This window comes from Oculina patagonica, chromosome 3 (assembly GCF_052425735.1).
Source record: "Oculina patagonica isolate OP01 chromosome 3, crgOcupat, whole genome shotgun sequence".
Lineage (NCBI taxonomy): Eukaryota > Metazoa > Cnidaria > Anthozoa > Scleractinia > Oculinidae > Oculina > Oculina patagonica.
The window spans coordinates 10,694,863-10,716,966 of NC_135760.1; the positions used below are offsets into that span (position 1 = coordinate 10,694,863).

At 40.9% G+C, this 22,104-nt stretch overlaps 1 protein-coding gene across 2 annotated transcripts; it reads left to right on the plus strand.

Moving 5' to 3' along the window:
- Window positions 1–2,256: 2,256 nt before the first annotated feature.
- LOC144646481 (ATP-binding cassette sub-family C member 4-like) lies at window positions 2,257–18,024 on the plus strand. Of its 2 annotated transcripts, XM_078506078.1 has the most exons (8): window positions 2,257–2,482; window positions 3,703–3,743; window positions 7,288–7,843; window positions 10,047–10,426; window positions 10,826–12,207; window positions 14,003–14,573; window positions 15,811–15,947; window positions 16,783–18,024. In XM_078506078.1, the coding sequence occupies exons 3-8, from the start codon at window positions 7,292–7,294 to the stop codon at window positions 17,691–17,693; spliced, it is 3,933 nt and encodes a 1,310-aa protein (XP_078362204.1). In that variant the 5' UTR covers window positions 2,257–2,482; window positions 3,703–3,743; window positions 7,288–7,291; the 3' UTR covers window positions 17,694–18,024. The 2 variants fall into 2 exon arrangements, with proteins under 2 accessions (XP_078362204.1, XP_078362205.1); XM_078506079.1 differs by lacking the exon at window positions 3,703–3,743.
- Window positions 18,025–22,104: the final 4,080 nt, after the last annotated feature.

Genomic DNA, 22,104 nt, shown 5'->3' on the forward strand with positions numbered 1-22,104 from the left:
CCCTCCCCCCTCTTACCCACTCACTCCCTTATACCTCCCAAATATGGGTACATAGTCCCCCCCCCCATTTTTCCCTGCAAAAAAATAATTGACCCTCATTTGCACCAACCCTCCCCACCCTCTAAATAATGACCGGTCCCTTGTATGGGATGACGATTATCCTTGTTTCAGTAATACAAATGAATATTTACCAAACCTTTCCAAATTGCCAACTACTAAATAAAACCTGGCAACATGTATATAGCTCCTTAAATATATGCTTTTAAGCTTCTAGCTTCTAAAAGCGCGAAGCTAGATGCCCTACTCTCGATTACCGTTTCATTTTTCCGAACAGCGCTGGTTATCGTTCTGGGGGGGGGGGGGGATGAGGAGGAGGAGAAGAGGGTTGGTACTGCGATTGCAAAAGAAAAGAAACAAAGCTAAAACTGGAACATAATACCCGCTAATGACTCCACGAAATAAAGTCTTTACTATTTTGTTTATAAGAAAAAAGGGTTTTTATACCTTCCCAGTGTTCTTTGCGCTTAATTGCTATTTTTTAATATAAAGTCTTCTTTTGGCGGATTAATTCGGTTTTCGAACGAGAGCGAGAGGTCTGGAGCCAATGTCAAAACAGGGCGTCCGAGGCTCGCGGGACGATCGGTGCTTCGCGCCTTTGATAAGCGCTTTTTTCAACGACTTTAGAGACAAAACGGCTGTTTTGCAGTCTAGCCAATTCCCCGCCCCTCCCTATTCTGCCCCTGTTTGTACTTAATTCTGCACCCGCCTGAAACAGCTTTGGGCGATGTTCACGCGGGAACAGTCCCAAAAAGATACGTTCCAAGACCTTTTTGTGTACTCTGGGCAAGATCAACTCGTATATGTAGCTGATTTGCTTCTGTTATGATCCGATTCAAGTCCGGTGGCGTATGGACAGGCTTAAGCTTTGGTCAGGAACCCATCAACTGATGGGCTCCTGCTTTGGTCCGGTCTGGTCCCTAACCCGAGCGGTATGCTCCAAATGGATTCGGTCATTCAATATCCTTTACACGGGAACTGCTATCCATATAGCCTCCTACGCAGACGTTCTTTGGGCTCGTCAGAAACGCGTGACGAGCCCAAAGAACGTCTGCGTAGGAGGCTACTATCCATACAGCAGCGCAATTTTGGTCAAGTTTTCAGGTTGCGTCTTAACCGACGCACGCCGGCTCATCAAAGGAATGGACCCGCGTTAGCAAAGAGAATTCTAAGCAATAACCTCAGTACTAGAGCAGCCTGCAAGAAAAGCCTCTGCACCCGGGCCACTCACTACAGCAAATGTCCACAGGGCAACCTATCCACAAGATCTCCAAAAAAACGCGGCAAGAAGGGGTGGATCTAGGGGGGAGGGTGCAGGGGGTGCGCACCCCGCCCCCTCCCTGAGATGACCTTCGGCTTTCTAATACAACTGGTATTCTGAGAAAAAAAAACGCCATTCCTTAGTGGTACACCCACCTCCAAAGAAAAATCCTGGATTTGCCCCTGTCAAGGACGCGTGCGTTTCGTTATTTGGCACAAAATGTTGAGAAAATGTAACGTACTGCCCTGCAAATGATCCTCAAATTGGACGGCAAATGATCCCGGACCACAAGTCAACACAGATCCCGTTAAAAAGAGTGCAGTGGAACGGATATAGGAAAAAACGTGGATAAGGTAGTGGCACAAAATGTTTTTCAACAAAATGATCCCGAACGTAAACCGTGAAAATGAAGATACGCTTCCCATACGTGGGGCTATCATGGGTCCCAGTTTTGCAGGATTACATTTTCTTCTTCACGATAGACTGCCCCCATTGACAAACAGCGTTTTTATTATATTCATATGGGTAAGTAATTGAAATAATGGTTGCGCCCCTCTGGTGGTGGAACGTGGTGGAGGACACGCAATAAAAAAGTCTTAATTATCAAGAGTTTTTCTTAATCTTTTTTAAGAACACGCTTGTCAATTACTTTTGTAGCTGCGGTCTACTTTCATCGTCATTTTCCTCAGTTTTTCAGGATTATATTTTCTTTTTCACAATAGACTTCTCCCATTGAGAAACAACGAAGCACGACGTCTTAATTATATACAAAATAATGGCTGTGCCCTTCTCTAGTGGAACGTGGTGAGGACACGAAAATTGAAACTAAGTGTTCAAGATACTAAATAAGTTAAGGATTTTAACTATCGAGAGTTTTCCTTGATCTTTTTAATGAACAGTTCAGTAAATAAGTTGTTGCGCAAACAGATGTCGCTTGCTCTAGTAGCTTCCAGCCTCTGGTCGGTACGCTAAAGCATAACACGCATCGATAGATAGCATTGAAATGTAAAATAATTGGCTTCTTATTGGTTATCCATACGTGCTTCATCTCCATTTGAGAATCCACAACAGAACAACAGCGAGGAGCCGATACCCATTATTGGCGTACCGAGCGAAGAACGAGAAACTTTCTTTGAATTTTGGACGCCTTTTAGGGAAACTAAGGTAAGAAAACTCTTTGATTCGAAGAAGCATACACACATCGCCTTTTGTTATTAGTTGTACTTATTCATAGTGACATATTTGCTTAGTTCTTGTGGACTGATGGTTGCGCAAAGCGAATCAAATATTAATGCAGAAAATCACTTTTAATTGTCTTAATTTGTTTGCGCTTTTTACGGGGAGCCGACTGGTCTACTGCGGGGGGCAACTGGTCGAGCTAGCTTCGACCTGTTACGTCTGTTATACCTTAGGGCTTCGGTTATCTCAGCTGATGCTATGCAAATGCTTGAAGCATTGATATCTAAGAAATAACATTTTGCTTCTGCCCTTGATAGACTGACTAGGAGTAGTCGTCCTCTTTTCCTCAGACCATGGCTACACTTGAGCAGAAATTCATCCATTTATGCAAATCAACAGTAAAAACATTCTTTTGCGACTTTCGAAACTCGTGCACTACCCTACACGCCCGATCCATGATCATTTTTGGTCTGGGATCGGATCAATCATTTGCCGTCCAATATTCCGCCAATATGTTCGGGTCAATTGCAGAGCAGTACGTTACGTTCTCTCAATTTATGCAAAGCAATCAACGGTTAAAGGCGGGATCAAACGTGTCAATCACTGGTCTACTTATCAATACTACTCAAGCAAAGCGTTCGGAATAATTAAATTTCATGCTATAAATTTTAAGTCAAAGGCGCGCGCGTTGCGTTAAAAAATTTGGCACAAAATATTTTCCAACAAAATTCCCGAACGTAACCCCGGGACGTAACCCATGAAAATGAAGAAACGCTTCCCATAAATGTTGCTGTCGGGGGGGGGGGGGGGGGAGTGATTGGATTGTTTTCCAGTTTTTCACAGGATTATATTTTCTTTTCACGATCGACTGACTCCATTGAGAAATAGCGAAGCAAAACACTTCAGTTATGTGCATGCAAGTAAGTGATTACAATAATTATTGCGCTCGTTTCTAGTGGAACGTAATAGAGCCCAAGCAAATTGAAACTTAGTGTTAAGATCCTAAATAATTGTTTTTTTGGATATTATAAAAACCTTGATTATATGGCGGGAGTTTTCGTGTTTCTTTATGAACATTTAAATAGAAAAGCTGTTTTGGAAACGTTGAAGCATAACACCCATTGTTTGATGGCATTGAAATATTAAAATAACTTTGCTTGTTATTGGTTTTCCTTAAGTGCTTTATCTCCACTTGATTTGAAAAGGCCGCAACAGAACAACAGCGAAGAGCCGATACCCACTATTGGTTTGTACCGAGCGGAAAACAAGAATCTGATTTCTTTATATTTTGGACGCCTTTTGGGAAAACTAAAAGGTAAGAAACTTCACCGATTCAAACAAGCATACGCACATCGGTAATTGACGTTCTTTCTACTTATTCATAGTGGCATATTTGCTTTGTTCTTTTGGACTGATAGTTATGCGAAGTGAATCAAATGTTAATGCAGAAAATCACTTTTAATTTGTTTGCGCTTTTTACCGGGAGCCGCAACTGGTCGAGCGAGCTTTGAGCTGTTACGTCTGTTTCTACCTTAGGGTCACCTTAGATGATGCTATGCAAATGTTTGAAGCATCGATATCTAAGAAGTAACATTTTGCTTCTGCTCTTGATAGACTAGGAGTAGTCGTCCTCTTTTCCTCAGACCATGGCTGACCGAGCAGAAATTCATCCATTTATGCAAATCAACAGTAAAAGCATTCTCTCCGCAGGGAGTTTCGATGTTCTCTCTCGGGCTTCGCCCTCGATTTTTCCACGTTTCGCTCTCCTACCATAAAAAAAAGAAGGAAAAAAGAGAGTAGTCTACTACTGTCGGAGAAATGTTGGGTAAAAGGCGGGATGAATGGGAATCAGAAAAGCGGAAAATGCAGAGTCTCAAAGAGACCCGGTTCAAAATCAGAGAATCCCGATTCAGTCGAACCTCTGGGGAAACGAAATGCTCGAGAAACGGGGGTGAGAAGTGCTATCCAAGGGAAAGAAAATGCGAAGAGTTCGAGAACCGAGGGTCAACTCTGACACAATAGATCCACAAGATCACATGAAACAGTTCACTCCGCGGTCTAATTGCGCGACACGTCCAAAAGGGTTGCTGTATCGCGAAACATCGGCAAGCGGTGGGAGAATGCGGAGTTACTTTCGGATCGCTCGGGCGAATCGTGTAAACACCGCAAAGTATTGAAGAGTTTTGAAACCCCAGATACACGGGTGGAGAGAAACAATAGATGATCCGCGTTTTTTATAGAGAAAAGACACAAATAATCGATTGTTAAGGGACAGGGGTCGTTGGTGACGTAAAGCGCGAGAGATATGGCGTAATTGAAAAGCAGCGTTTTTTAAGAGAGGAGGATGAGATGAGGATAGGCGTACGGGAATTGTTTGCCAGGGGGGGGTGAGAATGCCCAAAAATTCGAATGCCCAAATTTTTTGAAATAGAGAAGAGGAACGATGATAAAAGGCTTAAAAGAAGAAAATCCTAAAAGAATTAGATATGAGCTCATAAAACACGTTAAAATACTGCCCTACATCGAGCGAAAAAATCCGGTCATTTATTTTGATAAGATTTGAAACATAAAGTAAGTGAAAAATAGGCAGAAAAAAAAAAATGTTTCTCGTCCGGATTTCTATAAAAAAAAAGAGAGCGGGCGGGCGGTTTTTTGTTATTTTTTAATTATTTATTATTTGTCGTAATAGTTTTGTTGAAATCGATTTTTTTTCTCCCTCGTATTTCTAGGCAGAAGCGAATACAAAATAAATCCTGAAGGTTGACCTATCCAATAGGGACTAGCGTAACAAGGACATAAAGTTTTGGTGCTAGTTGAAAAAGGGAAAACCATACCTTACTCCGTACAAGTACAAGTAAATAGTGTTTTTTTTTTTTCTACTTTTCCAAAAACAGATATAAAAAAAGAGAGGCCGCCCAAAAAATGAAACGGGCGGGACGAGAAACATTTGTTTTTTAACTTGGCCTTACTGACACGTTGTTGCCCCATCAGGTGCTGCAGCGGTAAGTTTTCAATCTGCGCAATGCACTGAATGATCGTTCAGCAGAACACGATTATCACTGCATGGATATGAACCACGTAAAGAATCTCTGAAAACAACCCTGCTGAAAACTTAGCAAATATATCAATTCTCTCATTCTCCAGCATTTCTAAAACAGTCATATAGCCTATTCCGCGCACATACGAAAACTCACGCACATTTTCTACTCGGCTTCCAGAATCTCGCTGTCGATTTTGTAAAATTTAGCAACGTGGAGAAACTATCTTTATCAGTTGTTTAACTGTGACAGAGATTTGCAGTACAGTGCCCAACAGTAAAATAATTTACAAATAGTATATCAACAAACAATCCCCTTCACTAAAATTGTGAATTTAACTGGCTTTAACACGCCGACTTCAGGTTAAAACTTCGAAAAAAAAAACTTCTTAAAAACTGGCTTTGCCCAAATTTCTCTTGCTGCCCAAAAAATCTGTGTTGCCCAATGGGGGGGCTGCAGCCCCCCTGCCCCCCCCCCCCGGCCCGTACGCCTATGCATGAGGCGGTGGACCGGATTTTCGATGTTGCCAGCCGACTACGATTATTAAATAGATTTAGCCAAGCCTAAAAGCGGAGCTCCCCGGTTATTTACTCTGCTCTTCATATAAACCATAGAAAAAAAATTAAACTTGAGCCCGCGATGTTACGGAAAACCATCATTGATCTCGATGAGAATGAGCCCGTGATAGGTATGTGATTCTGGTCAGCAGATACTTGTTTTGACAGCTGTAATTGACCATAACATGGATATCAGATATCAAAGATGTAAGCTGGCGTTAACGTTACGTTCACGCTAACGTACTTCTGGAGTATAGCCGCATGTTGGCGACGTCGGAGAGCGACGCGTATGAGCAAATAGTCAACGAGGCGCAGCCGAGTTGACTATCGCTCATAGAAAGAGGGAGTAGTTAATTGTTTTAGTAGAAACTCTAAAGGATTGCAGTCCAAAACCTACAATATTGTGCACTTTGGAGACAAAAATCAAGAAAATTTACCGCTTAACTGCTAAGCGCGCGCGACTGTTTTCTATCGGCGAATAGAAAAAGTGGGAGAACCAATCAGATTCGCAGATTTCCAATAGAACACAGCTGAGTTTCTACTAAACCGGTATAGTTATTATCTTTAACAGTGAGCGAGATTTTATTTTTAGTATGCTAATGATCGTTAGCATAACCCAGCGGCCGTCTTTTGGCAAAACGTGCGATCTGATCGACTAAACAACTGCCCTCTAACCATCGCTAGACGGCTCTCGGAGCGCGCGCTCAGTTTTTTGGGAATTTTATCAACAAAACATTCAAATAATCAACTCTAGCTTTATTTTTTGTTTAATAGATCGGCAGCCGGGTTATGCTTAAAAAATTAGACGGCTTGCTCTCAGTTTCTACCGGCTTTTTTTTTTGATAGGGGTCGCCCCTGAGTATGAAACCTTGAGCTTGCCGTCTGAGTGTTACATAAAAGGCGCCTGTGTAGCCAATCAGATCGCGCTTTTGCCAATAGACGGCCACTGGGTTATGCTAGCTGATAGAACACGATCGCACGCGGGCTACTCTTTAAAGGGTTAATTTTTCGTGATTTTCTGGCCAAAAACTAAATAAAATTGTAGTTTTTGGACTACAATACTTTAGAGTATCTAGTAAAACAACGCCCTCGTTTACTATGAGCGATAGAAAGCTCGGGCTCGTAGTCTAATTGTTAAATGCAAGAGAGAGAAAAAAGAATTGTTAAGCTGTTTTTTTTTTCAATTTTCTTACAGCACCATGACAAAAAAGGGCTACAGAAAAGTTCCTGTCGAAGACACAGTAAACCAACATAAACTCCATCATCCCCTGACCACTGCAAACTTCTTATCCATCTTTGCATTTTGGTGGATGAATAATGTTTTTAGGAAAGGAACTAAGGAGCCATTGGACCAGTCTGATTTCTTGCCTCTTCACCAAGAAGAAAGAACACGTGACTTGACAGAGCGGCTTCAGAAGCAATGGAACAGCGACCTTCAAAAGTGCAATGAAGAAGGAACAGAACCTAAACTCTGGAAAAGCGTCATAAAGATAATATCTTTCAAAGAATTTTGCCTATGTTTGTCTCTGCTTTTACTAGAATCTGTCGGTCGAATTATGCAACCGCTACTGATTGGAATTCTTGTTTATTTGTTGAGGGTTAGGAACGCGGATCCTGTCTATTTATATCTTTGTGCAGGACTAATGACTTTCAATGGATTAACTTACATTTTGTCCAATTACAGTGGCTTTATCTTGGAGCTTCTAGGTATGAAACTGAGAAGCGCTTTGCAAGGACTTATTTTTCAAAAGGTAGGTGCTCGTCTCAGTGTCCGTACAAATTCCTTGCTTAGGGTTGTCTGCAAAAGCAGTTGAATGTCCGTCTGTTGTTTCTCTCCGCCGCTTACCAGCAGGCGACGATCTGCCTGTGTTCGCAGGTTATGCCCTAGTTTCACTGTTATCACGAGTGCTTTTCTCTTCCTTCTTCTCCTACCCTCCTCCTCCTCCTCCAAGTCCCCGTCTCCTTCCTCCTCTTTCTCCTATTACTCTTCTTTCTATTCCTTCTGCTCCATCTTTTCATCATCATTCACTTATTTCCCGTCCACCGAAACGCATTTCTGTTTTATACCCCTCCACTTATGCTCCTGTTCATCTTCTTCTCCTGTTCCTCCTTTTCGCCCGAATCCTCCTCCTCTTCCACCTCTTCCTCTTTTTCCTCCTCCTCTTATTTCTCCTGTTCTCTCACGTTCCTCATTCCTCCCTTCCCCCCCCCCGTGCTTCTCTTCTTTCCCTTTCCCTTCTCCTCTTGCTCCTCCCTCTCGTCTACCTGCTCTTCTTTTTCCACTTTCTCCTCTCCTGCCTTCTTTTGCTTCTCTTCTTTGTTTCTCGTGCTCCTATGCCTCTTCATCCTCCTCTCTCTCCTCTTCCTACTCCTGTTCCACTTCCTCCTCCTCTTCATCCCCTTTCTGCTCTTCCTGTCCCCTTCTTCTGCTCCCCTTCCTTGTCTTCTCTCTTTCTGCTCCTATTTTCCTTTTTCTACTCTTCCAACTCCCCTGCTCCTGCTGCTCCTTCGTGCTTCTCCTCTTCATCCTCCTTTTGCTCATTTTTGTTCCCCTTTCCCTCTTCCTCCTTCTCCTGCTCCTTTTTTTCCTCTCCTTTCTTCCCATGCTCCTTTGCCACTCCTCATCATCATCTTCCTCTCTCTCCTTTTTCTCCTCCTACTGCTTCCATTCTCCACCTGCTGCTCTTCATCCTCCACCCACTCTTTTTCATTCTCTTCCGGCTCCTCTTCTTCCTCATATTCCTGTACCTTTCTTCCTCCTCTTCCTACTTATCTCCAAGATTGAATGCAGGTATTTTTACTCTTAAGTACTTGATGTATGACTAGGTTATTTGTCATCTTCATATTACAGTTGGACCCCGTTAATTCCAACTCGGTTGTTTCGAATTCCTTGTTATTTCGAACTAAAGCCCATATATCACTTACTATCGGCTATTTCGAACTATTTTTGGTTTCCCCTGACGGTTCGAAATAACGGGGTTCGACTGTACTTTATATTTGACAGAATTATGAGTGTTTTGGTGAGCTTTTACCAGTGAGCAGACTTTGTGATGCTTTTACAATATGTCACTCCTGAACACATCTGCTTCTTCCTTCTCTATATCTACTGCCCTTCTCAATCCTTCTTCAGTTGCATTTCCTCATCCAACAGCTCTTCTTCACACCCCTCCGCCTCCTCCTCCACCTCCTCCTTTCTTCTTCTTCTTCCTTCTTCTTCTTCTTCTTCTTCTTCTTCTTCTTCTTCTTCTCCTAGCCCTCCTTATTCTGCTTCTCTACTCTTTCTCCTCTTCCTCATGCTCCTCCTCCTATTCAGCATCCTCCTGCTCCTCTCCCTCCTCCCTTCTTCCCCTATTTCTAAAACTTCTTCCTCTAATTCCTCTCTTTCCTCCTTCTTCTCCTCCTCTTCTTGTTACTCCTCTATTTGCTCCTTCTTCAATTCTACCTTCTCTGTCAACTTCTATCTTTACTGTCTCTTGTTCTTCTCTTTCTTCTTCTCCTTTTCTTTTCTCTCCCTTCTCCTCCTATTAATGCTGCTGCCCTAACTCCTACCCTCCTCTTACTCCTACTCCTTCTCCTGCACCTCTTCTTTCTCGTCATCTTTCTTTTTTTCCTCTTCCTTTCCCTGTCTTCCTCCACCCTCCTTCCCCAGGGCAGCATGGTGGTAGGATAGAAATAATAATACTTTATTCAAACACACACAAATTGTATCTGAAAAGGAGGACCACGAGGTTATCCCTATTTAGGTCCCCTAACTAAAATTACAATCTAAAATTTAAAAATTTCTATTGCGTAAATAATGAGCAATTTAAAATTTAAAAATTTAAAATATCTATTAAGTAAATAATTAACAACCTAAAAAATTAAAAAAAATATTTCGTAAATAATTAACAATCTAAAATTTAAAATCCGAATATTGCCTAGCACGCCTCAAAGAGTGTTTTCATCTCTCTACAGATTACCTTAATGGGCCAGCAAACATTACAAGAGGTAACAACCGGTCACGTGATCGACCTGATATCTAATGACCTCAAGAGAATCGAACAAGCACCTATCGACCTACTCTACTGCATGACTTCGCTGGCTGAAATTCCAATTGCAGCATCCTTAATGGTGTATCTTATTGGGTGGCAGTCTATTCTTGGCGTGCTGCTTATTTTGGCAACCATGCCGTATATCTTGACCATATCATCTCTTTGTGCGAAGATTCGCGGGCAGGTAGCTGAGGTGTCGGATCAACGAATATCATTAATGGATGAACTGGTGTCGGGGATTCGTGTCCTCAAGACGCATGCGTGGGAAGAAAATTACAGAGAAAAAGTAAAAGAGTTGCGAAGGTTAGTTAATTAAGATCCTCAATGAAAATTTAACAAAATCCTGCAATCTGATTGGTTGGTAACAGACCCTTTTAGCCACTAACAGGACAGCATATGAGCCAATCTCGAGAGCAGCTGTAATTAGTTAATTCTTAGCTTTCCTTTGGAATTCTTTGGTCGTTTTTGTAATTATATGCACAACAATTAACTTATCACCATTTACAACTGGTGATAAAGATTTGAAACACACTGGACAATAACCTTCTAGTTCATTGATTACAGAAAAATTGCACACCTCACTGATTGAAAAAAAGTTCCAGTTTCTCGCAAAATGTGTCTGAAATGACTCGATGGAACGTGTTACTTGCCTTGGTGCGTATTCATAAAATATCAATAATTTAATATTGTCTTACCTTTTAGGAATGAAATTGTTAAAATCCTCAAGAAAAGTACCCTGTTAGCGGCAATAGAACCCCTGTGCTTCATTATCGGACTCGTGGCAACCTTCATCTCGGCCATAACGATCATTCTCACAGACCACACTCTAACACCAGAGAATGCTTTTATGTTACTCACCTTCATGAATCAGGTTCTGAGACGGGATGTGTCATTCAGACTGACTTTCAAGGCTCCTTCAGTGTTTGAATCGTTTGTATCTTTCGCAAGAACACAGAAGTTTCTCCTTTTACAGAATTTACCCATTCGCCATCGAGAAAGAGACGACGGTTGCACTCAAATTAGCCAATATTCTGTCAAGGGAAATGGATTACATCCCTTGTTATGGAGTCCAGAAACTTTTCCATCGGTTACCCGACCTGGAAAGAACGCTGAAGACAATGAATACACAATAAATCCTATTCTGTCAGCAGCTGAGCGTCATTCAAAGAAACAGCAGGCTGGGTTAACAGTTTCACGTGCAACATGTTCCATAACAGGTTCCAGAGAAAAGAGTATTCTGTGTGATGTCAGTTTTGATGCACCCGCAGAAAGTCTTACAGTAATCACTGGCCAGGTTGGCAGTGGAAAATCTACTCTTCTCTCCTCAATAGCTGGCGAGGTCGCCTTATCAAGCGGCACAATAGTCTACTCTGGGAATATCGCTTTTGTTTCTCAAAAGGCCTGGGTTTTCTCTGGAACCATTCGAGACAACATCTTATTTGGAAAAATGTACAATGAAAGCAGGTTTTCAAAAGTTATCAAAGTGTGCGCCCTCCAGGAGGACATGAGCAGATTTCCGAGAGGCGATCAAACATTTGTTGGAGAGCGCGGTGTCGTGTTAAGTGGAGGACAGCGGGCTCGCGTCAGCCTGGCACGCGTAGTGTACGCAGATGCAGACGTCTATCTATTGGATGATCCTCTAAGTGCTGTTGATGTCAAAGTTGGGGAACATATTTTCAACCAGTGCATTTGTCAACATCTTGGTGGTAAAATTAGGATTCTGGTCACGCATAGCAAGAGGCACATGGAGGTTGCAGATCAAGTGGTTGTGCTTGACAGAGGCTCTGTGATGCAAAAAGGACCTTTTTCTGAACTGACACATGAAAGTGCAGTAAATTACCTCCTGGGTACAGATCTGGACATCAACAATGAAAGGGTGACTCGGAAAAATGACGACAGAGATCTCAACACCATCGACACAATCGTTCCACCTGGCGATAGTAGCTCTCCCGAACATTTGGAAATTTCTGAAGAAGACCGGGTCATTGGAGCGATCTCGTTCAAATTGTACTGGAAGTACTTCAAAGCTGGAATGCACCCAATTGGGGCATTTGCATTATTTGTATTATTTATAGCAATGCAAGGTAAGGATAAGGGGGAAGCGACCTCGGTTCCATTGCTAGAAAACACAGGCTGTTAGCATAACCACACTGACCTACTATTGGTAATCGCGCAATCTGATTGGCTAAACAGGTGCCTACTATCGATCCGTAGAAGGCTCTCGGAGTGCGCGCTTAGTCTTCGCTGAATTTTATCAATCAAAACCTTCAATAAATCAACTCTAGCTATATTTTGTGTTAAATAGATCGGTCAGTGGGTTATGCTAACACAATTAGACGGCTCGCTCTCGGTTTCTACCGGCTTTTGATAGTTGACTCGGGGCTTCGCCCCTCGCCAACTATCAGCCGTTAGCATAACCACACTGACCTACTATTGGTAATCGCGCAATCTGATTGGCTACACAGGTGCCTACTATCGATCCGTAGAAGGCTCTCGGAGCGCGCGCTTAGTTTTCGCTGAATTTTATCAATCAAAACCTTCAAAAAATCAATTCTAGCGATATTCTGAGTTTAATAGATCGGTCAGTGGGTTATGCTAACACAATTAGACGGCTCGCCTCGGTTTCTACCGGCTTTTGATAGTTGTCGGGGCTTCGCCCCTCGCCAACTATCAGCCAGTAGAAACCTCGAGCTTGCCGTCTAATTGTTAAATAGAAACCTCGAGCTCGCCGTCTAATTGTTAAGTAGTTGCGGGGGGTGAAGCCCCGAGCCAACTTTTAAAAGCCGATAGAAACCGAGAGCGAGCCCTCTAATTGTTTTAGCATAACCCAGAGACGATTTATTCAACAAAAAGTTCAGAGAAAGTGGTTTATTGATAGGTTTTGTTTCTGATTTGAGCAATTTTACTTGCGCGTGCAAATAGGCTCTTACCAAAAGTACTCGTAAAAAAAGCATTAAATGCTAAAAGAAGTGCTCGTTTTTTGCCGAAAAAGTGCTAAAATAATGCTAATTTTTTTAAAAAGTGCTCGTGGGTAACAAAAATGCTCACTTTTTTCCGATTTTTTTAAACATAGAATATTACATTTTTCAGATTTTCAGTTACATTTTTCAACAATAAAATGTAACGATCAATGTTTGAAGTCAGAGTACGCTCTCGAGCTATCTCTGCCTTGGCTGGCTGACTTCCATTGTTCCTCGATGACAACGTGGATGACGTCATCTTGAAACGAGTGTGATGGACTGGGTTTCTAGAAGGCAACCACTGACGTATCAAACCTATTCCCCAGGCCTCCACGGCTCCTTTGTCTAAAATGAGGGCTAATGCATCTTTGGACGCCATAAATAAAGTCAGATTGTGCTTTTTAACACAAAATTAGACAAATAGTCAGTCGAAAATCCAAAATTATGCTAGCAGTGCTTTTTGGGATAAAATGTAAAAAAAAAATGCTCGCGAAGCCAAATAATGCCACAAAAAGTGCTAGCACTTTCGGTAAGAGCCTACGTGCAAACAAGGCAATCTATCGAAAATAAGACCGCGCTTACGTAGCCAATCAGATTGCGAGTTTGCCTGATAATAGTCGGTCACTGGGTAATGCTTATCGCTGATAGAACACGATCGCGTGTGGGTTGCTCATAAAAGTGAAAGTTTTTCTTGCTTTTGGCTAAAAATACATAAATTTGTAGGTTTCCGATTGCAATCCTTTTGAGTGACCAGCGCCACGTTGAGTGTTTGCTCGTAGAAAGCTTGTAGCCTAATTGTTATTCAGAAGTCCTAAGGGCTGCTTTACTTTCGGGGTGGGGTGGGAAAGGAATTACTTTTGGAGTTTTGTGGAAAGAATCCAGCCGAGCTTAATTGTTTGTTATTTCTCCATCTTTGTAGTTGTCATGACTTCGCCAAGTGTCTGGCTGTCCTATTTGACAAGGATGCCTTTGTCACACCAAAGAGATTCAACAACCTTGAGCATCTACGCTGGTCTTGTCTGCGGATCCTTGGTCCTTGGTTTCGTCTGCGCCTTTGTTTTCTTTCACGTTTGTCTCAGATCTTCTGAACGCCTGCACGATAACATGGTTACCAGTATACTGCACGCTCCAGTCCTTTTCTTCGACATCAATCCTGCAGGACGAATACTGAACAGATTCTCTCAAGACGTAGGCAGCATGGACGAAGATCTTCCAATGAAATTCGTGTTCCTCATTCAGATTTTCCTGCTGTTATTTTTTTCTGTCCTGGTGCCAGCAGTTGCCAATTTTTGGATCCTCTTGATAGTGGTTCCATTTGCAGTTCTGTTTGTTTACCTAGCAAGTTTTTATTTGAGGACTTCGCGTGAGTTAAAGAGACTGGAATCTATCTGCCGCAGCCCAGTCTTCTCGCACTTTTCAGAAACCATGACAGGCCTGGACACCATTCGAACGCAGAAGATGGAAAGCGAGTTTATCGATCAGTTCTACAGGTAATAGGCCCTTTGCAGCTAACAGTAACAAGGCACAAAATAACAACGTGCTTAAAAGGCAAGCTACTCGCTGGGACATCCAAAGCAAAGCGAGTTCAACAAGTTATGTTTGACTTCCCTTTTTTTAATGTTCCAGAGTGTAGCTTGCCCTCCAGCAAGGTGTTATTTTGTACCATTTGATCGTTAGCTGCAAAAGGCCCATTGCTATCGTCGTTGCGTGGCGGGTCTAAGCTCTGAACCGAATGCTTGTAAATTTCCTAGACCTCAAACATGCATTCTTTAACAATTAAGTTATGAGCTCGAGTTTTTCATGAGTTGAAGGCCGAAGAAACTAGAATCCCCTATTAGAAATCGAGAGCGAAAAAGGTCATTGTTTTTAATAGGATTCCAAATTATTTTCCTTCAAATAATCATTTCCAATTATTTTTTAACATATAAAGTAGTAATAAACTTCGCTCTTTAACGAAATCACGCGACCTGAATTGCCACTGAAACCTAGATGCTGTCATTACTTGGTTCCAGTAATAAAGCATGTAGCAACATGCTGTATGCGTTGTAATTTGTCCCTACTGTTGAAAAAGACGGTATTTGTTTATTTTTTAAGATCGTAAACTAAAATAAACTTGATATTATTCCGTCTGGTGTGATAGTCCGAGTGACATACGTCTAGTGAACCTTAAAGGGACTGTGTTACGGCTGAGTAAAGTTTATTTTATTAAGCTTTGCCAAATACTTGCTATGAAACTTAATGTTTGCAAAGAAATTACTGCTTTGGATCTAAATGACAAAACCATAGCTTTGTTGCAACCAAATGTGTTTCCTGGGCGTTATAATTTAAAGTTACAAGCAAACGAGGCTAACTTTGAAAACTGTTCAGCCCAACAATATTTCAAAAACCCATATCTCAATCCATTTCAATCTTTGTCACTTTTGGCCATCCGTACCTTCTTTTGTATTTGCTGTGTTATTGAGATGTTCCTTCACTGTTTTAAGACGTTATTTTTTTATATTTCACCGAGTTTGATTGTCATTTCCCATGCCTACATTTCCGTGACACAGTCCCTTTAAGATCGGTCTCCAGCTACAGTCTTTCTCAACAGCACTTGACAGTAAACAGCGCATTCACGCTGGCATCGATTGCTATACCACAAACCACGGCATTTATATTTTCTCACTATCGTGTGAAATCCGAATACAATAATTGTTCATTATTGTTGTTTATTTTATCTTCTTCTAGACGCCAAGACCTTCACAACCAAGTGTTTTCCATGGTGTTGGCGAGTGGAAGGTGGTTTGGTCTTCGGGTGGATTTCCTGTGTTCAGTTTTTGTTGGTGTGGCGGCCGCAGTTTGTATTTTTGTTTCCCAAGATGCGGGTAAGGGAAGTATTTTAGCATGGGCCAAAACATATTACACTATTTTTATATAAGAATACAGTTTTTTCACCCAGGCTGAATATTCTTATTTAATTCTGCCGATTTTAGGCTGAAAATATTCTTATGAGACATTTCTTAGAAAATACCGTTTGACATTTCCGAGTCCGTTTTAGCAAGTATTGGGTAATCAACTACAAGTGTTTGGTGTCCAGATCTGTATCATGTTACATTGTGCATATGTACCATTGCTTTTCGTTGCAGCCTAGCAGTTTTGGCTTTAAACAAAGTATTCCTCACAGAGATAAAGTGACGGAAATGGAAAATAACTGATTTGTGTTTCAACTAAAAACTATATTCTTTTCAAAATCTCAGCCTCGGGTTTATGATTTATTTCTTATAATATTCTTAAAAATTTGCAAATTTCAGCCTTGATATTCTTATAAACTAGATTCTTATAAAATAAAAAGAGTGGGTATAGGGATGGTGAAATGTGCGATTTGATTTAGTGACCCTATTGCACTGTCTGTTACGAAAGAAGAGTGAAGGCGCCCCACGATACTTTTTATTCAGCAATACCGTGACTCCGTGCAAAGTCAAAAAACGTGTCTCTACATCCCTAGAGGTTGTCTCGTTTTTGTTTCAAATTGTGTTATGAAGTGATATGGCAAGAAGGAGTTTATTTAACCGTGTCAGGCCTGAACTACTTACAAAAACTTCAATTAACGTTAAAACTTTCTGACTCTCTTCCATACGTACACGGCGCTTGTTTTATATGCATTTAGATTTGCTTCTCATATTAAAGTCGCACGCTAAACTCTTATCATTCTGTCGACAGCTGTTGCTGGCCTTATACTGGTTTTCGTCTCTGAAACTGTCATGGTTTCCCAATATACCACGCGGCAATTTGCAGAGGTTGAAAATTTGATGACGTCAGTTGAGCGAGTCATTACGTATACAGAACTCGACCCTGAGCCAGGGTACAGCATCAAGACGACACCACGTGATGACTGGCCACGTGATGGGAGTATAAGCTTTAAAAATGTCACCTTGAGGTACTACGATGGAGGACCCCAAATTCTTAAGAACCTGAGCTTTAAAATTCAAGGAAAGAGGAAAGTTGGAATCGTGGGTAGAACAGGGGATGGAAAGTCGTCAATCATTGCTGCGCTTCTACGCATGCCTGAGGCCGAAGGTGACATCTCAGTCGACGGAGTGGAAGTAAAAAGTGTAAACCTTCAAGAATCGCGTGGATGTCTTTCGGTTCTTAGCCAAACCCCGGTGCTTTTTAGCGGATCAATAAGAAAAAATCTGGATCCTTTGGCGACCCACGACGATGAGGGCTTGTGGTCTGCACTAGAAACCGTGCAGCTCAAGCCGTTAATTGAAAAGCTCAACGGAAAACTCGACTACGTGTTACTAGAGAGGGGTGGGAACTTAAGCGTCGGCGAACGACAACTTCTGTGTTTGGCTCGCACGTTGTTGCAACAAAATAAAATCGTCATCTTGGATGAACCCACTGCGCAGGTGGATCCGAACACTGAACAAACAATTTGGAACATTGTGCGTGAGAAACTCAAGAATTGCACAGTAATTACTATAGCGCATCGATTGAACACCATTCGAGACTGTGAAGTGATCATAGTGATGAGAGATGGCGAGGTTGCTGAGCTGGGCAGCGTAGATGCTCTCCTGGGTAGGGAGGGTGGAGTGTTTTACAGCATGGCCGCCTCTCAACATTCATTTTAATATCTGTTCCAAATTTAGCTAGTTTTATGCAATCCATAGTGCTAGACTTGCTTGAAAAAAGAGGCATTCTGAATAGGCATGTCCCGATTGTGTTCGGCAACTTTTGAGCAACTTTTGGCGTTTGGAGCAACTTTTTGCGGTTTTTGCAACCTCGAGCAAATTTTGCCTTTCTGAGCTATTTATTTAACAAAATAGGTTTAGAGCACATATCAAAATAGGTTCAGAGCACATATCAAGAACGAAAAAATTTACGATTTCATAGAAAAGTTAAATTTATGCGAATTTCTTGAATGTTTATCAACCTTTTGAACACATAACCTGTCACTTGACGTTTGTTTCGTTTCGTTAGTCTTAATTAAAGCTGTTTCAAGCTATTGTTCTTGACCGATGTTAGCAATTATTGTGAAGAACGAAAACTAAAGCTTTTAATTAACGTTTATATAAAAATATCAAGAAATTATTTAGGTAACAACTTTTAAATTTAGGTAGCAACTTTAACTTTGGCAATCTTTTAGCAACTTTTTGGCATTCCAGTGAGCAACTTTCCAGCATTTTACGAGCACAATCGGGGCAGGCCTAATTCTGAACTGTTTGGAGTATACATATTAATTTAGAGTCTACATGAGAATTTGACATACACATCAGGAACCCACAAAGGTAGGGGTGTTTAGCGACTGTGTCACGTATTTTAGCCAAATTTTAAACAGTGAAGGCACATTTCAATAACACTGCAAATACAAAGGAAGGTACGGATGGCCAAAAGTGACGAAGATTGAAATGGATTGCGATATGGGTTTTTGAAATATTGTTGGACTGAACAGTTTTCAAAGTTAATCTCGTTTGCTTGTAATTTTATATCATAACGCCCGGGAGACACATTTGGCTGCAATTAGGCTATGGTTTTCTCATTTAGATCCATAGAAGTAATTTGCAAACATTAAGTTTCATAGCGAGTATTTGGCAAAACTTAAAAATAAACTTAACTCAGCCGTAACACGGTCCCTTTAAGTTAAAAGCTCTGATGGCAATCTTTCTATATAACTTTCTCTTAACACTGTTAAAACTGAGTACAAGTTTTTATCTGTTGTCTGCCGGCAGCATTTTGCCACTTAACATTGTGAAAAAAAAAAAAGAAAGGAAAAAAGTCGGTTAACGAGCTAAGGTGGATTAATTTTGAACCTGGCCATTAGATGGCAAGTTGAGGCATTAAGGCTACAGCTAGTATATTTGCATGACCATAAACACAAGCAGTATTGCTGAAGTTTACAAGTCAGTTATCACTGAATAAAAGTAATGTATCAATTAATGTAAAGATAACAGGTAATAGGGGGACATTTTAAAATCATGTCAGCATGGACCAATAATAATAGGTCACCAGAAGACTATAAAATTCTGTTTTTTACGTGAAACTAAGCATGCAGAATTTCGTGAAATTCATAAGTTGTTTTAATTAGTAATTTCTGTGGTTGATAGTCTTTACTTGTAAATATAAATTGCATGATTCTATATTTTACTATGCTAGTAGTAATCAGAGATCAGGAGAGTGCGTTCGACCTATAGGTAAAATAGACCCAAGGTAAAGCAGGCAGTGGCAAAAAAACCGACATGGTCGGCCTACTAGTAGTATGCCTTATGTCAAAGTTAGTTACTATGCTTCAGTACTGAACCAAACGCAAGGAGGATAAGTGTGAGAAAGATTGTGTGACGAGCCAAAAGAACATAGAATGAATGAAATATTATGTACACAAAAATAATTATTTATTTCACTTGACCTGTTATCGTTTGGCACTATCGTTTTCCACAAACTTCTGGAAATAGTTTTACTTCGATTTAAAATTCCACAGACATAATTCACACAGTAATCTACTACACGAATATTACATTCACACAACGATTTCCTCGTCAAAACGTTTAGTGTTTCTTGGAATAACGATATATCACAAATTCAAAGAAATGATAAAACAATTTCGATCCGTATTATACCCACTCTCGATGCATTTAATTCTAACAATTTGTAGTTTTGTGCAACATATAATAATTGCAGGAAAATACGCTGGTTTACCTACGAACGAACTCCGTACGAAACTACGCATCGACTTACTCGATTTCCACTCTTTTTATGACGTTCGGTGGCTGAAGACAATTCTGCTACCTTGGATGATAACCTTCTAATGTTCTCCATGACATTTTTGGCAAAATTACAATTTTGACAACACGTTTTTAACCCTTTTTTTTTTCAAGCAAAATAATGTTTCTAAGCTGCTTTTGGGACGCCATCTTGTTTTACATGAAATCGAGGCCATCTGTGCCTACCAGTTTCCCGGCCGAGAATTGCCCCTGCAAAAATCAATCGGGGCGGCCAATCTGGCGTCCATACATCTGCGCGCGCATTAAGGCTCGATTCATTCCGCATAACAGTACACAGGCATACCAACTCAAAAGACACAGGACACAAAAACAAAATTAGGCTTGCGCTCTCCTTCGTCGAACGCAAAAAGTAATTGCTAAGAGTTAAGAGTTTCACCATCAATTTGACTCATCTACAAGTAGGAAAAAGCCTATTACAGTTGAATCCCAAAAACTCGACCCTTCAATGGAAGTTGAATTACCGGTAGGTTCGAGTTATCAAGGGCAAAAAAGAAAGTGTAAGAAAAAAAAAGTAAGAAAATGACCTGGAAGGAAATCGAAAAAGGTTCGAGTTAGCAGGAGGTTCGAGTTATTCAGGGTTCGAGTTATCGGGATTCAACCGTATCAGTGGAGATAAGGAAATCACAAACTCGGCAGGTACAACACTAGCTTCAATGGTCCAGGTTGCCCACGGCCTCGCACTTCCTCATCTCAAGAGAGAAAATACGTGGCCGCGAGTGTCCTGGACCATCTGAGAATCAGGCTGGTATACCACAGCCTTAGTTTTACTATGGTTAGTCCCCTCTGATTTTCCCTTCTTGTAAGATCTAAAACATTAGGAAAACGTGTATTTGTATTGGAATAGAGAAGAGTATATTTTAAGCAAATGAAAGATCATCACAGTAATGTACTCAACTTAAGCATTTGAGAAAAGCAAGCCTGAAAAAAATTCTGGCTTGAACGGGATTTGAACCCATGACTTCTGCGATACTAGTGCAGCGCTCTAACCAACTGAGCTATCAAGCCAACTGGGAGCTGGTTACTTGTGAGTTCGTAATATACCCGTGGATGGAGAAGATATGAAATGAATATATGAAATTCATATATTTGTACTGCGGATATACATTTTAACATTTCGGACAGGCTTTCTTGTAATACTGTAAAGTTCCATTTATTCTGTTGTAAATATCTGATTTTGTCAATTTCCATAAGCTTCAAGGGCCTCATTAACTTTGAAACTTGAAGGAAGGCAAAAATCGCCAGGCGTTTCCGCAGTACAAACGTATTCATTTAAATTCATTTCATAGAGAAGAGTATGTTGCCTGTAAGAGGTGAACCTTTGCATTTAAATACAGGATTTTAAAAAGGAATGAGAGAAGGAAATATGACTGTAACTCTATAGCACGAAATGTTGGCCCGCTTCAATCCTTGAGCCGTGCAACAAAATCATAAACCTCGGGAAATCAAAATCTTGCCCGCAAAATGTTTCTATTTTTATTCTATTTATAAATAAATGGGAATAAATTCACTAACACAAATCAAACTATGTATCATGATATATAAATAGCAGACTATCTTAAACTACTAGCCTGCAATCTTTTTATATTTTCGCTTTCATGTCTGCAAACAATTTATTTGGGCTTTTTTGCTTTTGCAAACAATTTTTTTCAGGATTTTTGATTTCTCCCCCCCCCCCCCCAAAAAAAAGAAAACAATGGTCCCTCCCCTATCATCTTTTGGCTTCTTTCAACAAAGAATTCTATACAAAGTCTTATTTTTAAAGAACTTCATCCAAAGAGAGGGGTGTGAGATCAAAAATGGAACATCCCAACAGGGCGGTACCTAGGATTTTTGTCTGCAGGACAAGTTTTCCTGGCGGGGGCAACTGTTTTTTTTTAGGTTAGATTTTCCTTTTTTTCTTTAGTTTTCTTAGTTTTTTGGCTTTCCTGGTGGAGACAACTGCACCCCCTGCCCCCCCCCCCTCCCCCGCTAGGTACGGCCCTGCCCAAGCTACCCTTTTTCAGTGTGCCTTCCATCTTCAAGAGCGTCAAAACAATTTCCAAGATAGCATTATTCGTTAATTCTTGACTACGTCGCACTGCATATTGCAAATTGTTAAAAGGACATATAAGTTCAAAGCACAGAATTAATGTAACTTTCCAACCTGTATCGTTTTTCCAAGACCCATTTTATCCAAGTATGCAGCAATGTTCACACTCAAAACAACGCTTCATCCACCCACCTCACTCCTTCCCGATGATATTTCTTTATAAGCCGCGTATAT